Source organism: Copadichromis virginalis, linkage group LG19, assembly GCF_057382275.1.
Source record: "Copadichromis virginalis isolate Kocher_CV1m ecotype Utaka linkage group LG19, C_Virginalis_male_GT1.1, whole genome shotgun sequence".
Classification (NCBI taxonomy): Eukaryota; Metazoa; Chordata; class Actinopteri; order Cichliformes; family Cichlidae; genus Copadichromis; species Copadichromis virginalis.
The window spans coordinates 22641708-22661562 of NC_140636.1; the positions used below are offsets into that span (position 1 = coordinate 22641708).

General features: G+C 41.5%; 2 protein-coding genes across 3 annotated transcripts; one reads left to right on the plus strand and one right to left on the minus strand.

Moving 5' to 3' along the window:
• The first annotated feature begins 92 nt into the window (after window positions 1-92).
• Window positions 93-11710, plus strand: plekhd1 (pleckstrin homology and coiled-coil domain containing D1). Its single transcript, XM_085440646.1, has 13 exons — window positions 93-530; window positions 3182-3275; window positions 3418-3507; window positions 3949-4025; window positions 4192-4283; window positions 4378-4430; window positions 4598-4692; window positions 4840-4933; window positions 5570-5760; window positions 6847-6979; window positions 8211-8355; window positions 8806-8949; window positions 9379-11710. Exons 1-13 carry the CDS (start codon window positions 376-378, stop codon window positions 9531-9533), a joined length of 1518 nt encoding a protein of 505 aa, XP_085296772.1. The 5' UTR covers window positions 93-375; the 3' UTR covers window positions 9534-11710.
• Window positions 11306-18808, minus strand: ccdc177 (coiled-coil domain containing 177). 2 transcript variants are annotated; one of them, XM_085440635.1, is made up of 3 exons: window positions 18523-18808; window positions 13925-17303; window positions 11306-11870 (listed from the first exon to the last, which is right to left on the minus strand). In XM_085440635.1, the coding sequence occupies exon 2, from the start codon at window positions 17295-17297 to the stop codon at window positions 14751-14753; it is 2547 nt and encodes an 848-aa protein (XP_085296761.1). In that variant the 5' UTR covers window positions 17298-17303; window positions 18523-18808; the 3' UTR covers window positions 11306-11870; window positions 13925-14750. The 2 variants fall into 2 exon arrangements, with proteins under 2 accessions (XP_085296761.1, XP_085296760.1); XM_085440634.1 differs by lacking the exon at window positions 18523-18808 and adding an exon at window positions 18059-18507.
• Between the last annotated feature and the right edge of the window lie 1047 nt (window positions 18809-19855).

The window sequence follows — 19855 nt, forward strand, 5'->3', positions numbered from 1 at the left end:
CGACTGGCTTCAGATTTAGCAACTCATTCCTAAAGCTTCTCTCCCTCCCCCATTGCCTTCCAGTATCCCCCCCCCCCCCCCCCCCATCCTGTTTTCATCATCGCTGTGCAGTCAGTCTGCCTCCAGCTGATGAGCGTATTGGCAGCTGCATCGTTCCGCCCTGCTGAGTTATTGGGATTTGTTTTCTGCTTTTCCTGCTTTGTATTGAAGCTGTGCCTGCAGCACCTCTATGTGTGTATGCGTGCGTGTATGTGTGTGTTTATCGGGTGTTGCTGGACTAATTGTTATTGAGTGATTGCATTGTGCTTTGTTTATTTATTTTTATTTTATTGATCGTTTTTGTCCCACCTCCCAGGGCGAGGGAAGCCACAGAGGATGTTCTCGTCTTCATCCAGGAACTCTCGGTTTTCGCCCTGGTCATCAATGGAGCAGTCAGACTCTGAATTGCTGGACATCAGCACCAAAGTGCAGCTGCATGGCGTGCTCTGGAAGAGGCCGTTCGGTCGGCCATCAGCCAAGTGGTCGCGCAGGTAAGGGTGAGGTGTGACTAAGTTGTTGTTTTGTTTTGATCCTACAGCTAAATGTGATCAATTCTCTTGATGCCTCAGCTTTTTCTTTAGTTTGCAGGCTGCCCCTTGACAGCGACAAAACAATCATGTTTAGGAAGTGGTTAGAATTTTCTCTCCTGTATCAAAGTCTGAACTAAAAGTTTGAATTAGCTGTGTTGTATTTAGAACTCATTTATTGGCTGTTACAGCTGCAAAATAAAAATTCTTGCATACTGAGAGAAAATGAAACCTTTTAATTTGCATTACAAATTGTAGGTAAAACATCTGGAGTAATTTTTCCCTATAAATTGACAATAATTGTTTTATTTGTTATCTTTTATGAATGCTTATTGATTAAACTTCTTTATTTTTAATCCCAGAAGAGAGCAATAGGATTTTGTAAACTGTACTTTGACATGTTTTGTATTAGAGGATTGCTTTATATAATAACAGGAAATATTTATCCACACCCGCATTTTCAGTATATCCTGAGAGCAGTTTAAATTTGGTCAAAATGCCTGGATTGATATCTTGAGTCATGGTAATGCTCTTAGTTTACATAACAGTTAAAACGACAATATACGGTGGATCCAGAGAGTCCATTTGCAGCACACCATTTGTAACCTATCCCAGCTGCTTGTGTCATAAAGGTCGCTAAAATTTTCAGTAAGTGCTTCTTTGGATTTCTGTGCTAAATTTGGTTTAGTAGGTTTTATTGTCGTTACCAGCTGTTTAATATAAATCTCCCAACCAGTGGGATGAAATGTATGTAAAAGACTTATCAGCCTTAAGTGTTAATAGTCCAGCATATTCCACAGCTGCTTTTAGGGTGAAAATTAAATAGTTTAATGAAAGTCAGGACGAGTATTACACATTTGGATGTGTTGTAGGAGATTTTTCTAAAGACAGGAACATCTTCTAGTGTTGGAAAAGTAGGATGTATTCATACTAGAAACTAAATGTTAACAATTTATTCACTAGTTTTGATTAATTTCTAAAATAAATATATCTCTTAGTCAGTCATTTCCGTTATGAGTCCCACCCAAACTCACAAAGTCACTCCCTAAACTAGTGCAGTATTGTGCAAAAGCCTTGAGTTATTATTCATTTCTTTATATTTTGTTTCCAAGGAATGAGACTACAAGGCTTTCTGAAGGTCTTTCAGTGTTTTTCTGTATTGTGATGAAATGCTGTGTGTTCACACTGACCTATGAATCATTCAAACATTGAATGATGAACTAATGCTGAGTTTACACAGTTTACAAGAACTATTTTTACAACAACAAAGTGCCGCTACCTGAAAAGTTGTTTAGATGGTGTGCAGCATGTCCTGTGAGGAAACTGGACAAATTGAGGACAAAAGAGGACGTGGTAGGCCTAAAGCTTTATCTGTACTGTCTGACAGTCACATCCTTAATAGGGAAGAAAATCCAGCAAAGACCTGACATGGTACCTGAGAGATGCTTCTAGCCGTGCAGTTGATCCATCTACTGTTTACTGAAATGGTCTCAGTGGTAGAGCGGTTGTCAAGAAGCCATTTTTAAGGAAGGAAAACAAAGAGAAAATGCTGGTGCGTGCCAAATTAAATAAAAACTAGACTGAAAATAAGTCGAAACAGGTCTTTTGGAGTGATAAATCATACCAAATATTTTTCATGTTAATTTCAAACTTGTTAGAATTGCACAAACTCTGTTTTTGTTCTATAGACTCTATTTACATGTGTGTTTGCACATTTTTCAATAAATAATTGTACCTATTTCCCATTTTCCTAACAAAATATAAAGGCAGGCTCAAGACTTTTGCACAGAACTGTAAATGAACTAATTTTCTTGTGTCTCTTTTTATATGTGTCAGATTTAATTTAATGTAATGACTCTTTGAAACAAACATCCTTATTTTAAGAAGGCTTTATCATTCCAGTGTGTAGACCTGTTTGCAGTACTCTGATTAACAGATCGATAAATGGGATTATGTTATATAACAAAAACTGGTTTAAAATGGTTTATTATATATTATATTCATCCAGATTATACTTATAGTATGTCTGTAATAATAAAACATGTGCTCTCACAACACTCTAAACTTAATTTTACATTTTAATACATAAAAAAAATGATTCCACTCTTGCCACACATTTCTCTGTGTTATGATTGGTGTGATGAACAGACTGATGATTGGACCGGTGGACTTAGGAAAAATATGAATATTCTTCTTAATGCTCCAAAAAATAAAATGGACAGAAAACAGCAGCTCATACACAAAATAACTGTACTCGTCACTGCTATTTAACCCAAAGCAACTCAACAGTTGTTTAAACAGAAACTTTTTCAAAACCACAAAATTATTTAGTGCAGCAGCAGTAAAAGAAAATTGAGTCCCTAGGCTGAGTGTGTTAACATAGCATGGATTCAGTAATGAGAAAGTAAAGATATTACAAAAGACGTGTGTGCAATAAGACTGAAAAACTTGCATAAAGAGAAATGAGCAGAGAAAAGTGTTAATGGGTTATCAGCAAAAACATTTTTATATTCAGTCAATCGAGTGACTAAAACTTAGAGCGATGCCAGACGTTGGTTCCTTTTAGCCCCACAGGACTCACTCAGTCTTGCTTTCATTGTTTCCTTGGTACAAAGATTCTTCATCATCAAAGACAGCTTCTTGCTCTACTATGCAGAAAGTGAGAAGAGAAACTTTGAGACCAACAGGTACTTCAACATTCACCCCAAGGTGAGCAGCTGCAGTATCTCTGGTAACAATAACAAAATTGAGCAAAAGTTAGAGATGTGCTTGTTTTCTGATATTTTAGTTTAGTTTTGAAAGATCAAATGAACTCAAATGACCAAAAAAACAAAACCTTTTCCTGTCTTAGGGAGTCATTCCTCTGGGAGGATGTGTGGTGTCAGCAAATGAAGACTTGGGGATGCCCTTTGCCATCATCATCAACCTTGAAGATTTCTCTGTAAGAACAAAAATCTTTTCCCATTACATTATAAATGATTGCAAGTTTAAATCAAATTTAAAATAAGCTGGTGGACACCAAAAACTAAGCTAGAAATCCGTATGCCAGGATGAAGTACTCTAAAATAAGGTAGATGTTAATTATTAATGTTGTGGTTACAGTTTTTTTTTCTACTGCCCCCAAGTGGTTAACAAACTAATGTCACGTAAGTCTAAAACTTGTCATCTGTGAAGCTGCGTGTGGAGAAAAAGCTGCACACAGACAACACGCAACAACAAATTTCTACAAAAATAAACATGTCAAACAACTTGCACATAGTTAACTGACTGGAGCTGTAGAGAGACACACTACCAGCACCGCCCCAGCCAAAATTCATTTTACAGCATGAAACGATCATTTATTAGCTGCTAACATGTAAAACACAGTGTGTCTGGCCCCCAGGGCACCATAGTGCTGGCTGCTGAGTCTCAGGAGGAGCAGGTCCAGTGGATGGAGATGCTCCATGAGTCAGGGAAAGTGTGAGTAATTCATTTACTTCATTCAGAATGATTATTTTTGAGACACATTTCTTCTGCTGTTAAAAACATGCTTCCTTTGTCTGCTGCAGCTTTTTAAAAGCATTTGAATGTTTTAATTTTGCTAATAGTGCTTTGATTTTCTCAAATCACTGCATCTTCCCAACAGCACATGGAAAAATGCACAGCTGGGGGAAGCGATGATTGAAAGTCTGGAGGCTCAGGGCTTGCAGCTGGCCAAAGAGAAGCAAGAATACCTGGGTAAGCAGGAGAAAGGTCATCTGAATAAATTTACCTTTCAAAGGTCTTACAAGTGAAGGCAGGGTATTAGCAATATATTTATTTCTTCTTCCAGATAAACTGATGGAAGAGACTGAGGAGCTTAGTCATCAACGAGCTCAGAGAGAGGTGAACTTTCAAGGATTAAGAGATTAGTATTGATTTGTAAATAAACAAATCATTTAAGTTTTATATGGAGATGATAAAATGAAAGATGCAGATGTAGTAGTCACCTTCATCATGAGATCATTGATGTGTTATGTTTTAATAGTTATGCAGTTTGTTTGTTCATGCAGGAGCTGGAGCGTCTGAACCAGATCCTGGAGGAGGAGAAACAGAAGTTTGAAGAAGTGGTCGTGGAGCTAAAGGCGGAGCAGGAGCAGATCAAACTGTACACACTCAGCCTTGATACGTTCAACTTAATTCTCCATGCTCAATCATTGTAGTGGTGCTGATTTAACGCAGGTTAAATACGGTTTTATCCCCATCTCTTTGTCTGTTTTGTTTTACTTCCACGTTTGTTCGTGCTGAACTGCAGCGACCTGGATGGCACAGCTCAGTCCCTGAAAGGTGTCGAGCGTGAAAAAGAAGAGCTGAGCAGCTTGACGGTCACACTGCAAAAATCCCTCGAGGTATTTAATTGAAAACCTATTCCTGTATCATACAGGAATCGACGACACACTACATGATTTCAGACCACCTAATCCACCTTCTAGCTTATCCGGGGGTCAGGTCACAGGGGCCACTCCCCAGCTCCAGAGGTCTACACATCACCTCTACTACTAGCTACTTTACTCTGAACTGAACTAACTACTTTAAAACCACAACCTCCTCAAGTGTTGGTCAGGCGGGGATGATGATGATACCCCCCTGATGTCCTGGCCATAGCATGTGTGTTGTACCTCATGTAACTGGGAGAGCAGGCCATGAGACCCTTCTCCCGAATGGACCCTAACTGGATACAGTTATCCTCAGCCAGGACTCGAACTTGCGACTACCGCTCCAAAGGCGTGTAGTCTCACTACCACGCTATCCAGCTGCTTGTTATGTTTTTGTTGTTGTTGTACTTAGTGCTAAAATAACTTCAGGCAGGTTTAAAACAGTATGTTGGACACAATAAACAAAGTTGATTTCAATGAAAAGATTCTCACTTGGCTTATATGAAGTATTAAATAGGGGATTTTAAAAAATGTATATGTGACAAATCAACTATTTTTTTTTTTAAGTAAGCAAAATCTGTATCTCTCCTGTTTTTCATTTTTCATCAGGAGCTGTCCCAGGAGAAACAGCGAACGCTGCAGCTGCTGGGAGTAAAGGAGCAGGAGGAGAAGGAGGCGGAGGTGGAGAGCTCAGAAAAAAGCTGCATGGAGTCTGAGGACGGTGACCTGCTGCAGGACCTGCATCACATTGAGGAGCAAATGAAGATCCTGCTGAAGGAGAAAGATCAGGCTGAGGATAAGTGGGTGTAACCTCAAGAGCAAACGATTACTGGCAGAGCATTGTTGGAGTCAGCAAGGAATATTTTAGGATTTTTATTTCTCTGATTCTTTTTAGAGGGTACATCAAATAAGACCATGTTCTGTTTTGATATTCTTTGACTGATGAATCATACATCATACCAGGATATCACAAAAAACAGTCTGACAGGGAACTTCTATAATAATGTATTACAGGATGTAACTCTTAGTGGAAATGTGTATTGATCCTAAAAGAACCAGCAGATTGATTGGCGGCCGTAAGTGAAGTTTTACAGGCAGCTGTTATTGACTGTGTAGCACTAATGTTCAGTTACAAAATGCTAAAACCTATAACATTGCATTTTCCGTATGCTTGACCTTTACTCAGCCATTTTTCCTACGTAACATTTGGACTGACAGCAGTATTTTTGTCACATGAACACTATGTAACATAATCAGACTGAAAACATTCTCATACATTGCTTCGCTTGTTGTATCACGCTAGATATGTTGGATCACATTAAATGTAGTATAAAGGATGCTGCTGATGAGATTTTAAACCCTGCATGCTCATGAATGGATCTCACAACAATGTCTACTAACTGTAGATGCATTTTTGCTTTTTTATACTCGTCTACTTATACAGTGTTTGCCCCTTTTCATACTCGTATCACGATGAAAGTATATATTTTCTCAGTTTTATTTGACATTCAGGAATTCATTTAATTCCACAGATAGAAAACAGAAATAAACCATGGAACATAATTATTCTGTAAGGAATACTTTGAACCTTTGGGATCCAAAACCTCAAAAACTAGTTCAGTAAATACATTTTAAGCAGATACTAAATACTCATGGATAAATTATCTTTAAACAAAAAATCCAGATCTTCCCAGAAATGACCTGAGGTGTACATTCATGTGTCTCCTGTAGAGCTCAGTGAGCAGCATGACCGTAAGAAAACTGACAGATGCATCCACCATACAGGCAGTGTTGTTTAAAAACCCACAGACCAAACCCTTCCTTTAAGTTGGTCGGGTTTTGTGTGTGCTTCCTTTTTAATGTTGAGTGTGGTTTCTTTTATTCAGGATCAGGGAGAATGAGGAGCTGGCTGTAGTCCTGCAGCAGGAGAGGGAGTACTACTCGTCTCAGGCCCGGACGCTGCAGCATTCGCTCTCTCAGCTCAGTGTGGACAAGCAGCAGACTGAGGCTGAGCTCAAGGTAACACGGTGTGACTCAGCAGCTCTCAGCCTGCATGTTAATGAAACACCTTTTCAAAGATCACTGCGTTAATCCGCCAGCAGACTTTAGTCTTTAAATGTAGTTTGAGTGGAACTTTTTTTTCTCTCACAACTTCCAAAGAATTTAGATATTTAGATGAGTCTGTGTATGTATTGATGTGTGACACTTCAGACCCTACAGCATAGCTTGCTGGAAACATAATATCATATTTTAACACCTATAACAACAGTGTAGCATCTCGTAACAACTGCATCACAACTGCTACAGACTCTGTAAAAGTTACTCAAATGCTTTTTTTTTTTTTACATTGCATCCAAATGCAAGACAAAAGTGCAAATGTAAATTTATATTCACATAAAAAAAGATAAGAAAAATAAGCTAACTTTTTCAATAACTGTTGCTAAAAGAAATGACACAATATAAGGCATCTGTCTCACAAATTATACATTACTGAGTGGCTGTATAGCAGCAAAATCACAGCAGGAAGTCAATTACACTGGTACAGCTAGCATGTATTAGTGTTGTGGAATTAAATGGAATAAATCATAATTTTTTTTTTAACAGTCATGACATCTCAAAATATTTCAAAGTCTTCTAATAATTACATTCCTTTATTTATGTTGGCCAATTAAAACATTCTGAATGTAAAATCCTCATAAAAACACCCTTAACGCCACTAAAGACTTAGAAAGAGTGATGATGACATCCTGTCAGTTGTTTCTATTGCATCCTGCCTATAATCAGCTGGCTCGCCCATCACACTCAGTCTGATCTCCCTGACTTTAAAGTATGCATTGCATTGACGGGGTTTCTCACTCTCATTTGTTGTCTAATTTCTCTGTTTGAAATTACATTTGTTTTCTGCCTGCTTTGCTTAATCACCTTAGTCTACCTGCTCAGACGGCTCCTTCTGCATCCCTGTTTCTCAGGCCTCAGCTTAAGTTGATTATTTGTAAAGTGCAGATGAGCAGTTTCAGATGCAGAATACCTACATGTGGAATAGCCTAACACTATAGATGTCTACATAATTGAGTTTTACAGAGATGTTTTTGGACAAAAGCTAACATCAATCAATATTTATTCTGTTTAAGTTCAATTTTCAAACTCGCATCAAAAACACATCAGCAACTGATCAGGATACTATGGACTAAAAATCCTCTACAGTATAGGTCTTAAATAAACTTGGCTTTCTATTCCCCCTTTTGCCCAGGCAGAGATAGAGTCTCGGATGGAGCTGGAGAGGAGGCTAAAAGAGGCTGAAGAGGCTCTGCAGAACTTGGAGAAAGGCCTGAACTCACTGGAGCGTAGCAAAGAGAGAGATGAGAAGATGAAGGGCGACGTCACGCAGCTGAGGAGTGAGTGCATGCACTGTTATCCGTTTGGGTGTAGTTATCTGGTCAATATATGATGCATTAAGTGCACTGAAAAATTCAAAGAGCTTAAGTCTGTTGCTGGAGAAATCTGACTGTGGCGGTGGATCATGCACACGCAGAACAAGGGATAGTCGTTTTATTGCCATGGAAACTGATTTAATTTGGCACTTCTCACACCTCTGTGACTTTGTATGTTCACTAGAAAATATGACTCAATCATTTCTTATTAAATATTCCAGTAGACAAAAAATTTACTAGATAAATGTACTAGAACTGATTCTGTAATTTTTTTACCACAATGCCATATTTTAACCTGTCATTGTAAGTTTCCAAGCTACCACTAAGGCATGAAATCAGGACCCTGCCTGAGGGTACATGTTTGAAGGCAGAGCATCCTCTTTATAACGAATGCATCTGATTGTGTGTATCCAGGGTTCTTTGAGGAGTGTATCTGTGCAGCAGAAATTGAGGCAAAGCTCCCAGCCATAATGAAGAATGCAGTATACCTTCACAAAGCTGCTGCGCGCAGAATTAAGAGCTGCCGAATCCAGAGGCGAGCTTCGAAGCGTCACTGGTGTAAGTAATATCATGAAATAATCATCATAGCATAATAAAGCACCAAAGAATCATGCTTCTCAAGTCCCTACTCTCAGGTACATTTGGCTCTCTCTGTGGAGTGTTTAAGTTTTCTTTCTAAAGTGTTCAAAAATCCAATGCCATTTTATTGAGTTTCTACTTGTATTACGGTTACAGACTGTTAAATAATAGTAATTATTTTAGGTTTTGCCATAGAGTCTGAGAAATTGTTTAGTTAATCTTTTTTCAGAGCCCCAGTTACCAGTCCAAAAACCCCAGATCTCTGCCTAATACTATTTATTAAAAAAATCAAGAAAAGCAACACATTGTCTTCGTGACAAATGATTAAAGCAATACATTTCTGAAATGTCGTTGTCCCAAATGGAGCACTCCATTGACTGAGCTCCACATTTCATTGTCTCGCTACAGTGAAACACTCCAAGTCGTTCGCTGTAGCCAACGCTGACGGCAGCATCGAGGAGCTGAGGGAGACCGCCCGACGCCTGACCTCGGACAGCAGCTTCAGAGAGAGCGTGTACAAGATCATGGCTCGCAAGGACGCCACAAACATAACAGACGTCTGAGAGGAGATAGAGCGAGGTAAAAGAAGAGAAACGGTCCTTAGCTTCACCTCAGTCTCAGAGTCACCCAGAGATGCTGTTACCAAACCCATCATTAAGACGCTGTAAATGAATGTGCACAGAAAGCTGTGTTATTTGAAACCATGACAAAGTTTTAGTTGATCAGTCAAAATTTAAAAGATTAAATATAAGACCACTTTTTCTGTTCTCTCATGGTCTGATGGGTTTGTTGTCTTTTAGACTCAACAGATCTAGGAATGTTAGTGGAGTTAAATTGGGAACTAAATTCCTACAGCAGGGAAAACTGTGAAGATTAGGCAAATAAGAGCGACTGTGGAGCCTAAAGCGCCTAGGTGAAAAACAAGACTCCAAAGCAGCTCTTGAGTTTTGCTGTTTAGAGCTGTGGGGATTTATTTTAGAGTAGAACTTTAAATTTTTTCATTAACATAAATTATGTCTTTTGTTGACCAGAAGGAACTAATCACATAAGCTAAACTAGGAATGCCACGTTACCTACTCCTTTTTGGGTTTACTGTTATTTATTTTTAGCATAACCTTCAAGAAAGCATTAGTAATAACCCTATTTAATTATTGTCTGAAATTTCTATTTAATAGGTGCTGATTGTATCAGTTTATTTACTATATAGTGCTGTCAGAAAAGAGTCATAGTCACTCATGGTCACTAGTTTCTTTAAACAGTACGTAGAGAATGTGTGAATATCCATATTTTCTGAATTCTTGCAGTGGAAACATCCTAATAGCTGCTGAGTTTTAGTTCCTTATGGTCAACAGTTTCTGGAACCGTTTGACTGAAAATGACCACGTGAAGCTTTCAGATCTGATAAAGCCACATATGAGTATCCTTAAGCTAAATTTAAACCAATATATTAACTAGTTACTTTTCATGCTTGAAAACTAACAACACAAGAGTTTTTAAAACGATTTACTGCCAATCAGTGGTTCCCTGTCTTTGGTTTGTGGCCTCTTATAGAAAACCTGTTGTTTAATTTTAGTTGTAGGTCAAATAGGTAAATTTTCACAAATGCACTATAGCTCTGAATCTTTCTTCAGTCACTTCCCCTAAGAGGTGGATGTGAGAACAAAGACATTTAATGAACAACATACATTAAAAGGTCTTTACCCCGCCAGCTCCTTAGTATAAAGTCTGGGTCATTGCTGATCATGGCAGTTTGCACCAATCTGGGAGCAGCTGTGGGTGATACTCGGGGGAATCCACATGGAGTGTGTTGTTGTCCTGTGTCCTGCTTCTTGCACCCTATAGTAAGGTAGCATCCTTGTTAATCCACACGTGTTCTTCGTCTGTATGGCACATGTGAGGGGAAAAAAAGGTAGGACAATGACCTAACCTGATTTCAACTGAGTCTTAAACCGAGAAAGTTCAAAGCTCAGAATTAGAAAAAAAAACAAAAAACGTAGGAACTTGTTTCTTAGACTTTCCACGCCATTAGTTTTCTCAGGACCTGTCAGATTGATTTTTTCCAACCCCTGCAGGGACCTGACCACTAGTTTTGGAACCACCTGTAATTAAAAAACCTTACCGTATTAAAAAGGTTTTTTAAAAATAAAAAGACAAGAAAAATGATGCAAAATATAAATTACACTTACTGTTAATATTTGAAGTACATTTTTCTGATTCTTCTACCAATGAATATCTGTGTTAAAGATGTATCTGTGTAACTGCTAGTACTTTTACCATTTTGTATTCCTGAAAAAAGCTCTTTACTAAATGAAGCAGATGGCACAGACAATGCAAATCCAACTTGAAAAATGTTTGTTTTTATTTTTCCACTTTTGATTGTATGCACAGACCTTCAGTTTAGGGGACTGACGGAAACGATGAACTGACAGATGCGTTCGATATCATCCACGACCATTTCATTATTGCTACATCTGAAAAAATCCTTTCTTGATAATGTAACTCAATGTAATTCATCAAAGGAAGCATTTTATGATAATGTACAAATGTTAAATAACTCAACACCAGAAGTGATACAGAAACAAAGCCCACATGTAAGGGGAAGATGAGAAGGAAACATACGGGACTAAACACGACTTGATGCTAATAAAGCTGTTTTTGAACCTTGCACACGTTGTTTCACTGATGCAGGTAAAAGGCGGAAGATTCTTCTTCTCTGCAGAACAATAGTTGGCACTGTTAACGGGTACAAACTGAATAAAAACCTAAAAAATTAGATCTGATAAGACTGTATTTCCACCAGGAGAGGCTTTTTTTACACTTTGATAAAGCTCAGTGTGGGAGGAACAGTTTTGTCGGGAGGCTTGTGGGTTACATCACCAGCTCACGCTCATCACCAGGACCTGAAACACAAAAAAATAAGACGGCGATGAATGTGGGTATCGGCAGTGCAGTTTGGTCTTCAGTAAAACAGAAGTTTAATGAAGGCTAGTGTTAAAAATAAGTATAAGGAAGAAATCTAAAGCCAGAGTACAATGAAAGATTTGGGCATTTTAGTTCAGACTGCATTCACTTTGCAGACTTACATGAGTTCAAAGACACAGCCATAAAGAACCATCTTCAGCAACAAGCAACTGGTTGATTATTTGTCCTTTTCTGTTGTTATTGCACTTTATTTGAATATAATTGATGGTGAAATACTATTTCCTGCTTTATTTAGGAAGGCTCATTACTTGTACTAAAACAAGAATGTCTACGCAAGCATTGTACTACAAAGTCCAAGTAATAAATACCTTTTTAAAAGACATTTTGTTTGCGTTTTCAGTATCACGAAGTAAATCTGGTTGGTAACATGCATGTGCATTTCAGACAGTTCATTGTGTTACCTTAACAAAAAAACATGTATTTTTATCTTTTGCACACCAGATACTGATTATTTAATTGTCTATAGAAAAAGATGGTATCTTCACTTGTTACATTAAATATATTTGATATATATATGTTCAAGTGTTGCTTCAAAGCAACACAAAAAGCAATTAGCTACTTAAAACTGCACTGGCTCTGCAGCACTAACTAAAAAAAGTGTGCATATAGTTGATCAGCTGAGGTGGGAGTCAGCTATGTTTGCATTCTTTGAACCTCTCATTAGCGTGAACGTCTCTTCGCTGTTAGAGGCAAACTACAATTTGGGTAATGACAGGGTTGGTGAATGTAGTTCGGCAAACATAAAATAGTGCCTACTTGAAACTGGTTACAACAAGGGTTGTGGAAATGTCGGAATAACTGTATTGTGATTTTGGAAAGAGACACTGATTCAAATGGCTTTTTATGGTGCTTTCAGCACAAGGCAAATGCCGTCTGGTTCCATTATATTCAAGAAAAGGGCAAACCATTTAAAATATGATAGCACATAAACGCCATCCAGACAGATAAATGGTGTTACAGGAATGAACCATCTCCATAACATGAATATCCTCTTTAACAGCTACTTCTAGCCAAAAGGGGTCATCACAGCAGGGCCTGCTGCATGTTTGAATTGGCAGATGTCATTTTATACCAGATGCACCACATGGCACGACCCCTAAGGGATTTATGGGATCAAACTGGGGATCTTTGGCTTGTTAGGCAAATATGTAAACCAAGTTCCTATATTTCCAGGGCGAGTTATTATTTATTTCTGTTGTTAATAATTACTAGATTTGCAGCACCCTCTGTGTTTGACAGTAACTATACTTTAGATTGCCGACTTTACCTTCTGGATCGCATCATGAGCACATACAGATATGCTGTCTCATCCTCCGACCTTACATCACCTCCCTATGATTATATGCTTGGAACACTGCGGATCAGTCAGCCATAAGCCCGTTAGTCCTCTGCTGGCCATATTTATTCTGGCTTTAGATATCCAACATGTGACTGCCCGAATTGCTCAGTTCAGTCTACTTCCTGGCTGCAGTTGCGTGCAGGGAGAGCAGCTGACTCTCCAGGTGAAGGTCGACTTCTGAATAAGTAAAGAGAGGGAACGCTGCAGCAATTTCCCACTGCCTCACATAGATTTTACACATAACAAAGTGAACTGAGTAGTTTTCCTGTAACACCCCACAAATAATGAGCTGCCAAAAGATCCAGTTTCCCACAGACAGCCCCCTCAAATTCCCCACGCACTCTCCCTTCTCAGTAATTCACCTCCTGCTGCTTCATCCTGACTTATGTCACTATGGCAACAGCTACATCTGAGGGCAAAGACTATGCACATCCTCCTTTTTTTTAATCTGAGATTGTAGGATTAGTGCAGCCAGAGGCCTTTAAAACCTGCTCTTGGCTTGCATGCGAGTCGGTGTGTCTTTCTTTCCCTCTGTGCTGTTGAGTCAGTGTCAGTGTGACCAAGTGTTGTTGTTTTTTTTTGCAACAAAACAGAAGGTATTATATAAGCTGCAGAAGCAATAAAAACTCGTACCTGTTGACCTTGACGTGGTCACCAGGTGGCTGTGGGAGCAGATCAGTGGCCAGATAGGGCATTTTCAGAGTGCATCACTATTTTACTGTAATCGGCATGACCAGGAGAGTCCTGACACTGATGCACTGCACACTGCTTCTCCTCCCTCTTGTTACCTTGAGAGGGCGGTGAAACGGGCCCTGCTGCGGAAGTCAGTGTCCTCCGATGCTTTCATCAGCACGGGTATCGTGCACATGACCCTCCACTGCTGCATTGTCAGCGGTTAAGTGTTCAGCCCAGGGCTTTATTTTCATGCTGTGTCACAGTGCATGTACAAAAGGATCTCTCATTTGCTCTGAGGGTCCAGGATCATCTGCGATCTGCCTTTTCTTTTTCTTATGCTTATTCTTCTCTTCCATGAGTGCTCCCTTAAAAGCCTATGCAGTTGTCATGGAGTTGTGCTTCCTGGTAAACAATGACTCTTTTCATTCCAGCAGAGCTTTCAGTCCAGTAGCTGAGATCGATGGAGCAGAAGGCAAAGAGAAGGGGTTTTCTGCTGTCCTAAAACTCTCATGTCTATCATGAAGTCCACTGCATGTGTTTCACAGGCGTTGCTGTTAGTTTGTAGTCTCATTACATCCACGATACAAAATTATTTTGTTTGTGTTGATAATAAAAATTATGAAAAATGTAGTAAAATCAGCTGATGGGTAAAGATATGTGAGGGAAAAAATAACATTGCAGGTGCTTATGGGTAGAAAGGTAAAGCTGTTGAGTGACTGAGGCCATAATGAAGGCAGGACCCAAGCACATGACCAGAAGTAAGGAGTCCACAACAAAGCTATGATTATTTCTCATCGAGACTGGCTTTGAGCTGAGCTTCCAAGGCCATTTTATCAAAGGTACGCATGTTGGTCTCCTCCCGCACTTTGTCTCGCACGTGAAAAGAGGCTCTAGCCACAGATCGGGCGCTCTCTAACACTGCCTTCTTCTCCTTGAAGATCTGCTCACTCTTCTCCAGCTTCCTCTCGATGGACTGCAGCAGCTCCAGACGCCTCTGCTTCTCCTCCTCCTCCACGCGCTGCCTGTTGAGCTTCTGCAGTTTCTCCTTCTCCTGTCGGCTCTGGACTGCCCGCTGCGCTTTCTCTTTGGCCCTCTCCTCAGCCACCAAAGCTGCCTGCTGGGCTCGTTTCTCTGCTTCCTTTACGCGAGCCTCCAGCAGCTGCTGCTGTTGCCTCTCGCGCTTCTCTGCTGCCTTGCGTGCTTTCTGGATCTGCTTCTCCTCGCGCTTGGCCTTCTCTTTCAGCTCCTTCCCTCGACGTTCGACTATCTGTTCGTAGTTTTCAAGGGAACGGCTGAGCTTGTCCTCTGCTGACCTCCTGGCCTCATCCCTCTCCTCTTTCTCTCTACGGGCGATTTCCTGTATCAGGGCGATGTGACGTCTCTTCTCTGCTTTGTTCAGACCTCGCCTCTCCTCCTGGGACTGGTGCTCTTTCTCTTGCCTCTTCAGCTCAGCCATGGTGAGCTTCTCATTCAGCAGCAGCCTCTCTTGCTCCAGCATGGCAGCCCTCTCTTCCTCCAGGCTCTTCAGGTTTTGCTCCTGAAGAGCCTTCTTGTGCTTTTCCTCTCGCGCTGCCTGCTGTAACTTTAGCAGGCGGTTACGCTCCTGCTGTTCTGCAAGCTCCCTCCATCGCTCCTCGCTCTCCTCGACCTGTCGCATTTTGGCTGCTGCTGATTGTCGCTCTTGCTGGCTGAGTCTTCGCTGACGCAGCGACACCTGTGTCTGCCACACTCTCTGACACTGAAGCACGGCACGCTGTTTCTCTCGCTCCTCCTGCTCGCGACGCAGCTCCTCCATCCTGCGCTCACTATCCCACTGAAGGTGAGCCACATAGCGGGTTTGGCTCATGATGTCTTCCTCTTGATATCGGGCAAGCATCAAAGCTGCTATCTTGCGGTCTCTCTCAGACACAGCTTTCAGCCCTCTGCGCTTCACCTCCTTTACTATGCGCTCCACCTTCTGTGTCGTCTGAGGAGAGTGGCTCAGATCGCCGAGGCTGAGGCTGCGGCCCATTAGGGAGTTGAAAGTGGCCAGAGTGCGAGCTCGAGGACTGGAGACTCTAGCCCAGTGTTCTCGTGCACCATCCCAACTGTAAGAAGAAGAAGCGCCCGACTCTGACGAGGTGCATGTAGTCGTAGTCGTAGTAGTGGAGGTTGAAGAGCAGACGGGATCCATCCTTCGCTGTAAAGATTCCAGTGAATGGCTTTTTCCTCGTACCTTGGAATGAAATCCAAGATGTCCGTTGTGCTGTGTAAATGGTCCTCCTGTTACACCGTTCAGAGGTATCCCAGAGCTCTGAACTGCAGGTTTTGACGCTGATGAAGTCAAAGTGGAGTTGGCTCTGGGGAAGGAAGGGGGTTTCGGTGTTGGTCTAGGAAAAGTGTTTGAAGATTTACCACCAGAGGACTTCCGAACTACTGGTGGGGGGCCAGATGAAAGTGGTCGTGTGGGCTTTACTAATTCAGGGGATGAGGACAGAGGATGTTTTCCAGATCCTAGAAATCCACTCTTGGAAACTGGTGTAGAGGGTGTAGAGCCAGATTTTGAGGATGTGGTTGGTCCCGCATGAAAAGATTTAGGGGAGGTACTAAGAGTGGAGGCAGGTGCTTTGGATAAAAGAGCTGCACCCGTTTTGGAGGCTTGACCTGATGCTGTGGCTCTAGAAGATGTTCCAGCGTTGAGGGTGGAGCTGGAGGTCACTGGCCCAGACTTAGAAGACTGGGTGAGGCCAGAGGACATTTTATCCACAGAAGATGCATTGCTGCTATTGACCGTTGCCTGAAGAATCCTTCGTTTTTCCTCCCTAACAATCCTTTCCCTCTCTTCCCTGCACTGCCTAAGTTTGGCATGCCTGTCCCTCTCAAAGACTTCAAACAAGCCTGTGGCGACACGCATTGAGCGGCCAGGAGCCTCACGGGCAAAGTCAGAGAGCGGGCGAGGCAGCAGCTCCACAGGCTTGACCCCGCATCGAGCACACGCCTCCAGAGAGCGGGGACTCGTTAAAACGTATCGGCTGCCCTCTGCGGCCGGCGAGTCAAAGTTGTACAGATCCAGGTGCAGCTTTGGAGACACATTGCTGTCAGTCTGAGTCTGTGGTTGCTGAGGTGCTGAGTCCTGAGAGGTGACCTCTGGAGCCGCTGGAGATGCAGTGTGGCAGGGGCTTGGCTCTGAACTGCCGGTTGGTGGCGTCTCAAAACCAGCATCCCCATCTTCCTCTGTTGTCGTGCTATCTGTGTTTTCTGGCAGTCGAGAGTCTTCGGTGGCCACAGCTGGTGTGTCGAATTGCGGGCCTTTACACTTATTCTGCTCCTCAGCCTCCGAGGGGTCAACCATAGTTGGCTGCGGGTAAAGAGAGGGCAGGGTGAGCAGGGGAGAATAAAACAGGAGAGAAAATAGATGAAAAAGTGGGGAGAGGTTTCAATTAGAGGATCATAGCACTGAGACAAGAGCTTAAGAGATGCAGTCTGTGGGGGGAGGGTCATTACACAGGTCCAGAGATGCATGCATGCACGCATGAACACATATTCGTGCACTCACTGATTTTACACCAGATGAGACATTTTCCCCCTTCAGGGAAGAGACACAACACAGAAAAACACCACAGTCCTTTAAGGGGGGGGGGGATCTATTTTCGGCAGAGTTACTGGGCTGAGAGAATCTGATTACTCATAGCAATATTTTTTCACTCTACATCACACAATCAACCTACAAATGCTTAACGCACAGACGTCTGGGGTATGAATTATTAAGCACCTGATCCTAAAAGCTTACTTGGAAAAAGAATGTGATATCATGGAGTGTGAAAGTAGTAAACAACCACTGGACACTATTATGCTCACTAACATGGACTCATCACACCTGGTAACAAACAGTGAAGGCCTAGACCTTTCTCCTGCATATCAGCAGGATGCTGGCATAAAACCCTCTCCGCACTGTCAACACCAACAGCTCAGGTTCAAGGTTAAAACTCCAAAAATGACAAAAGAGATATTGCTGATTGCTTTGGTGCACAACAACAGTCATTACAGCTGCTTAAATCCGGTGGATTTGGCTGTAATTTAATGCGGTATTGCGTCGCGCAAGCATGCACTGACCTGCCAGGTCGCAAAACGTTTTCTAAACCGGTGCTTTGTTCCCCTTTAATCCGTCCAGAAAGCCTCGTCTCCTGCATAATATCAGGTTTCAGGCAAAAGGCTTCGGCCGTCGCCCCGAAGATGGGTGCATCACATCGTTGCAATCTCCGGCGACACGACAGACACAGACGGAGCCTTTCCCAGCCGGTCAGCCTCTGAGCGGAAAATGTGCACTCTCCGCGATCACAAACACCGATAAAAACCGTCCTCGCGGTGAAATCTGCTCACTACGACGACTCTCCTATCCAGCTTCCTCCCTTCCTCATCCTCCCTCCCTAAAGTTCATCCTGTAAACATCAGCGGTCGCCACCTGCTTTTCAGCATCCCTCCATCTCACCCTCCTTGGCTCCGCCCGCTTGTGGCAAATATGCTAAAAATACTGAGTGCGCTCTGCAATTATCCGAGCGCCTGTCCACTCCACTTACAAGCTCTTAAACTGGCGTAATGGTGCTGAATGTTACCCCCGAGCAAAGATCCTCCTGCAGGCCTGCTTTTGTACCACGCACGCAGTTTATCCATTGAAGATGAATATTAGCCAGTTTCCAAAACGTGTCTATTTTCCATTTCCAGAAGTGATTTTGTAGGAGATGTTTCCAAAATACTGATGGAATAAAAAAGGCGTGGAATTTTAAAATTGGTCTTTGTTAATCTGTGGCTGGCTCATCACCAGTCACAGCACTTTCTCTTAAAGCTGACATCTGCCACCACTCCTGGGCGTGAAATCAAAATGCATGTAATTACTCGAAATTGACACCAGAGGGCGAAAGAGCACTGCAGATCTATGCTAAGGGTGTCTCAGGGAGGTCATCTGACCTCAAGCAGTCGTAATACTGAGTTATCGAGGATTTTATTTTAGTATGATAGAATAAACACCCCATTAGGCCATTTACACTTGAAAACTGACACACTGGATCAAATTACAGTCACCCTAGTTTACAGCATGATCACAGTTAATTTAGGCCTGAATGTTTTGTTTTTCTTTTTACAGAAGACATATAGGAAAAGCACAACTGAAAATAAAACCTGACTCATGAAACTAATGTGCCAGCTAGAGGTATGATTGAATTGGTTCAGTGTCACAGTGTCATAGGATAATTATTTAGAACCATCACTGATGTTCTGATCAGAGAAGCCATCATGTCTGATGTGAAAAGGTTTACTCTCAGACATTAATGTCAGTTGGATAAACATTACTGTACTTGAAATGTATGTAATCATTTTTCTATTTTACACCTTAAAGTGTCCATGATATCAGTGATAAGGTGTAGTAAAAGTTTTACAACATTTTTTGAGAATATTCCCAACATGTAGTTAATTCAGGCCTAAATTAAGCATTTAGAAATAGACTTTTAACACTCTGTTACATAAGTAAAAGGACTGATACTTATACACATTCACTTACATTCACCCATTCGCACTCACATTAATGAGTTGGGGAATTCTTACAAATACAGCTCTCGAGCCACCCCTCATTGCCTTCTTGTTTTTCTAGGACAATGAGAAATGGGTGCAAAGATTAATTGAAACATGTGCAAAAATGCTGAAAATACTGCATTTAAGGCAAAAGCAGAATTTGTGCCAAACTAATGAGCTTGAAAGTCAACACACGGCCTTCAACACAGCCTGAACTCTTTTAGGCTTTTAGTTGAATAGGATACTAATGCATCAGGTAACCCCCCCTGCTTGACACTACCACTACAGTTACATTTTGCTATTGCTTGTACCTTTTGTACTACTACTTTCACTTCCTATGAAAGT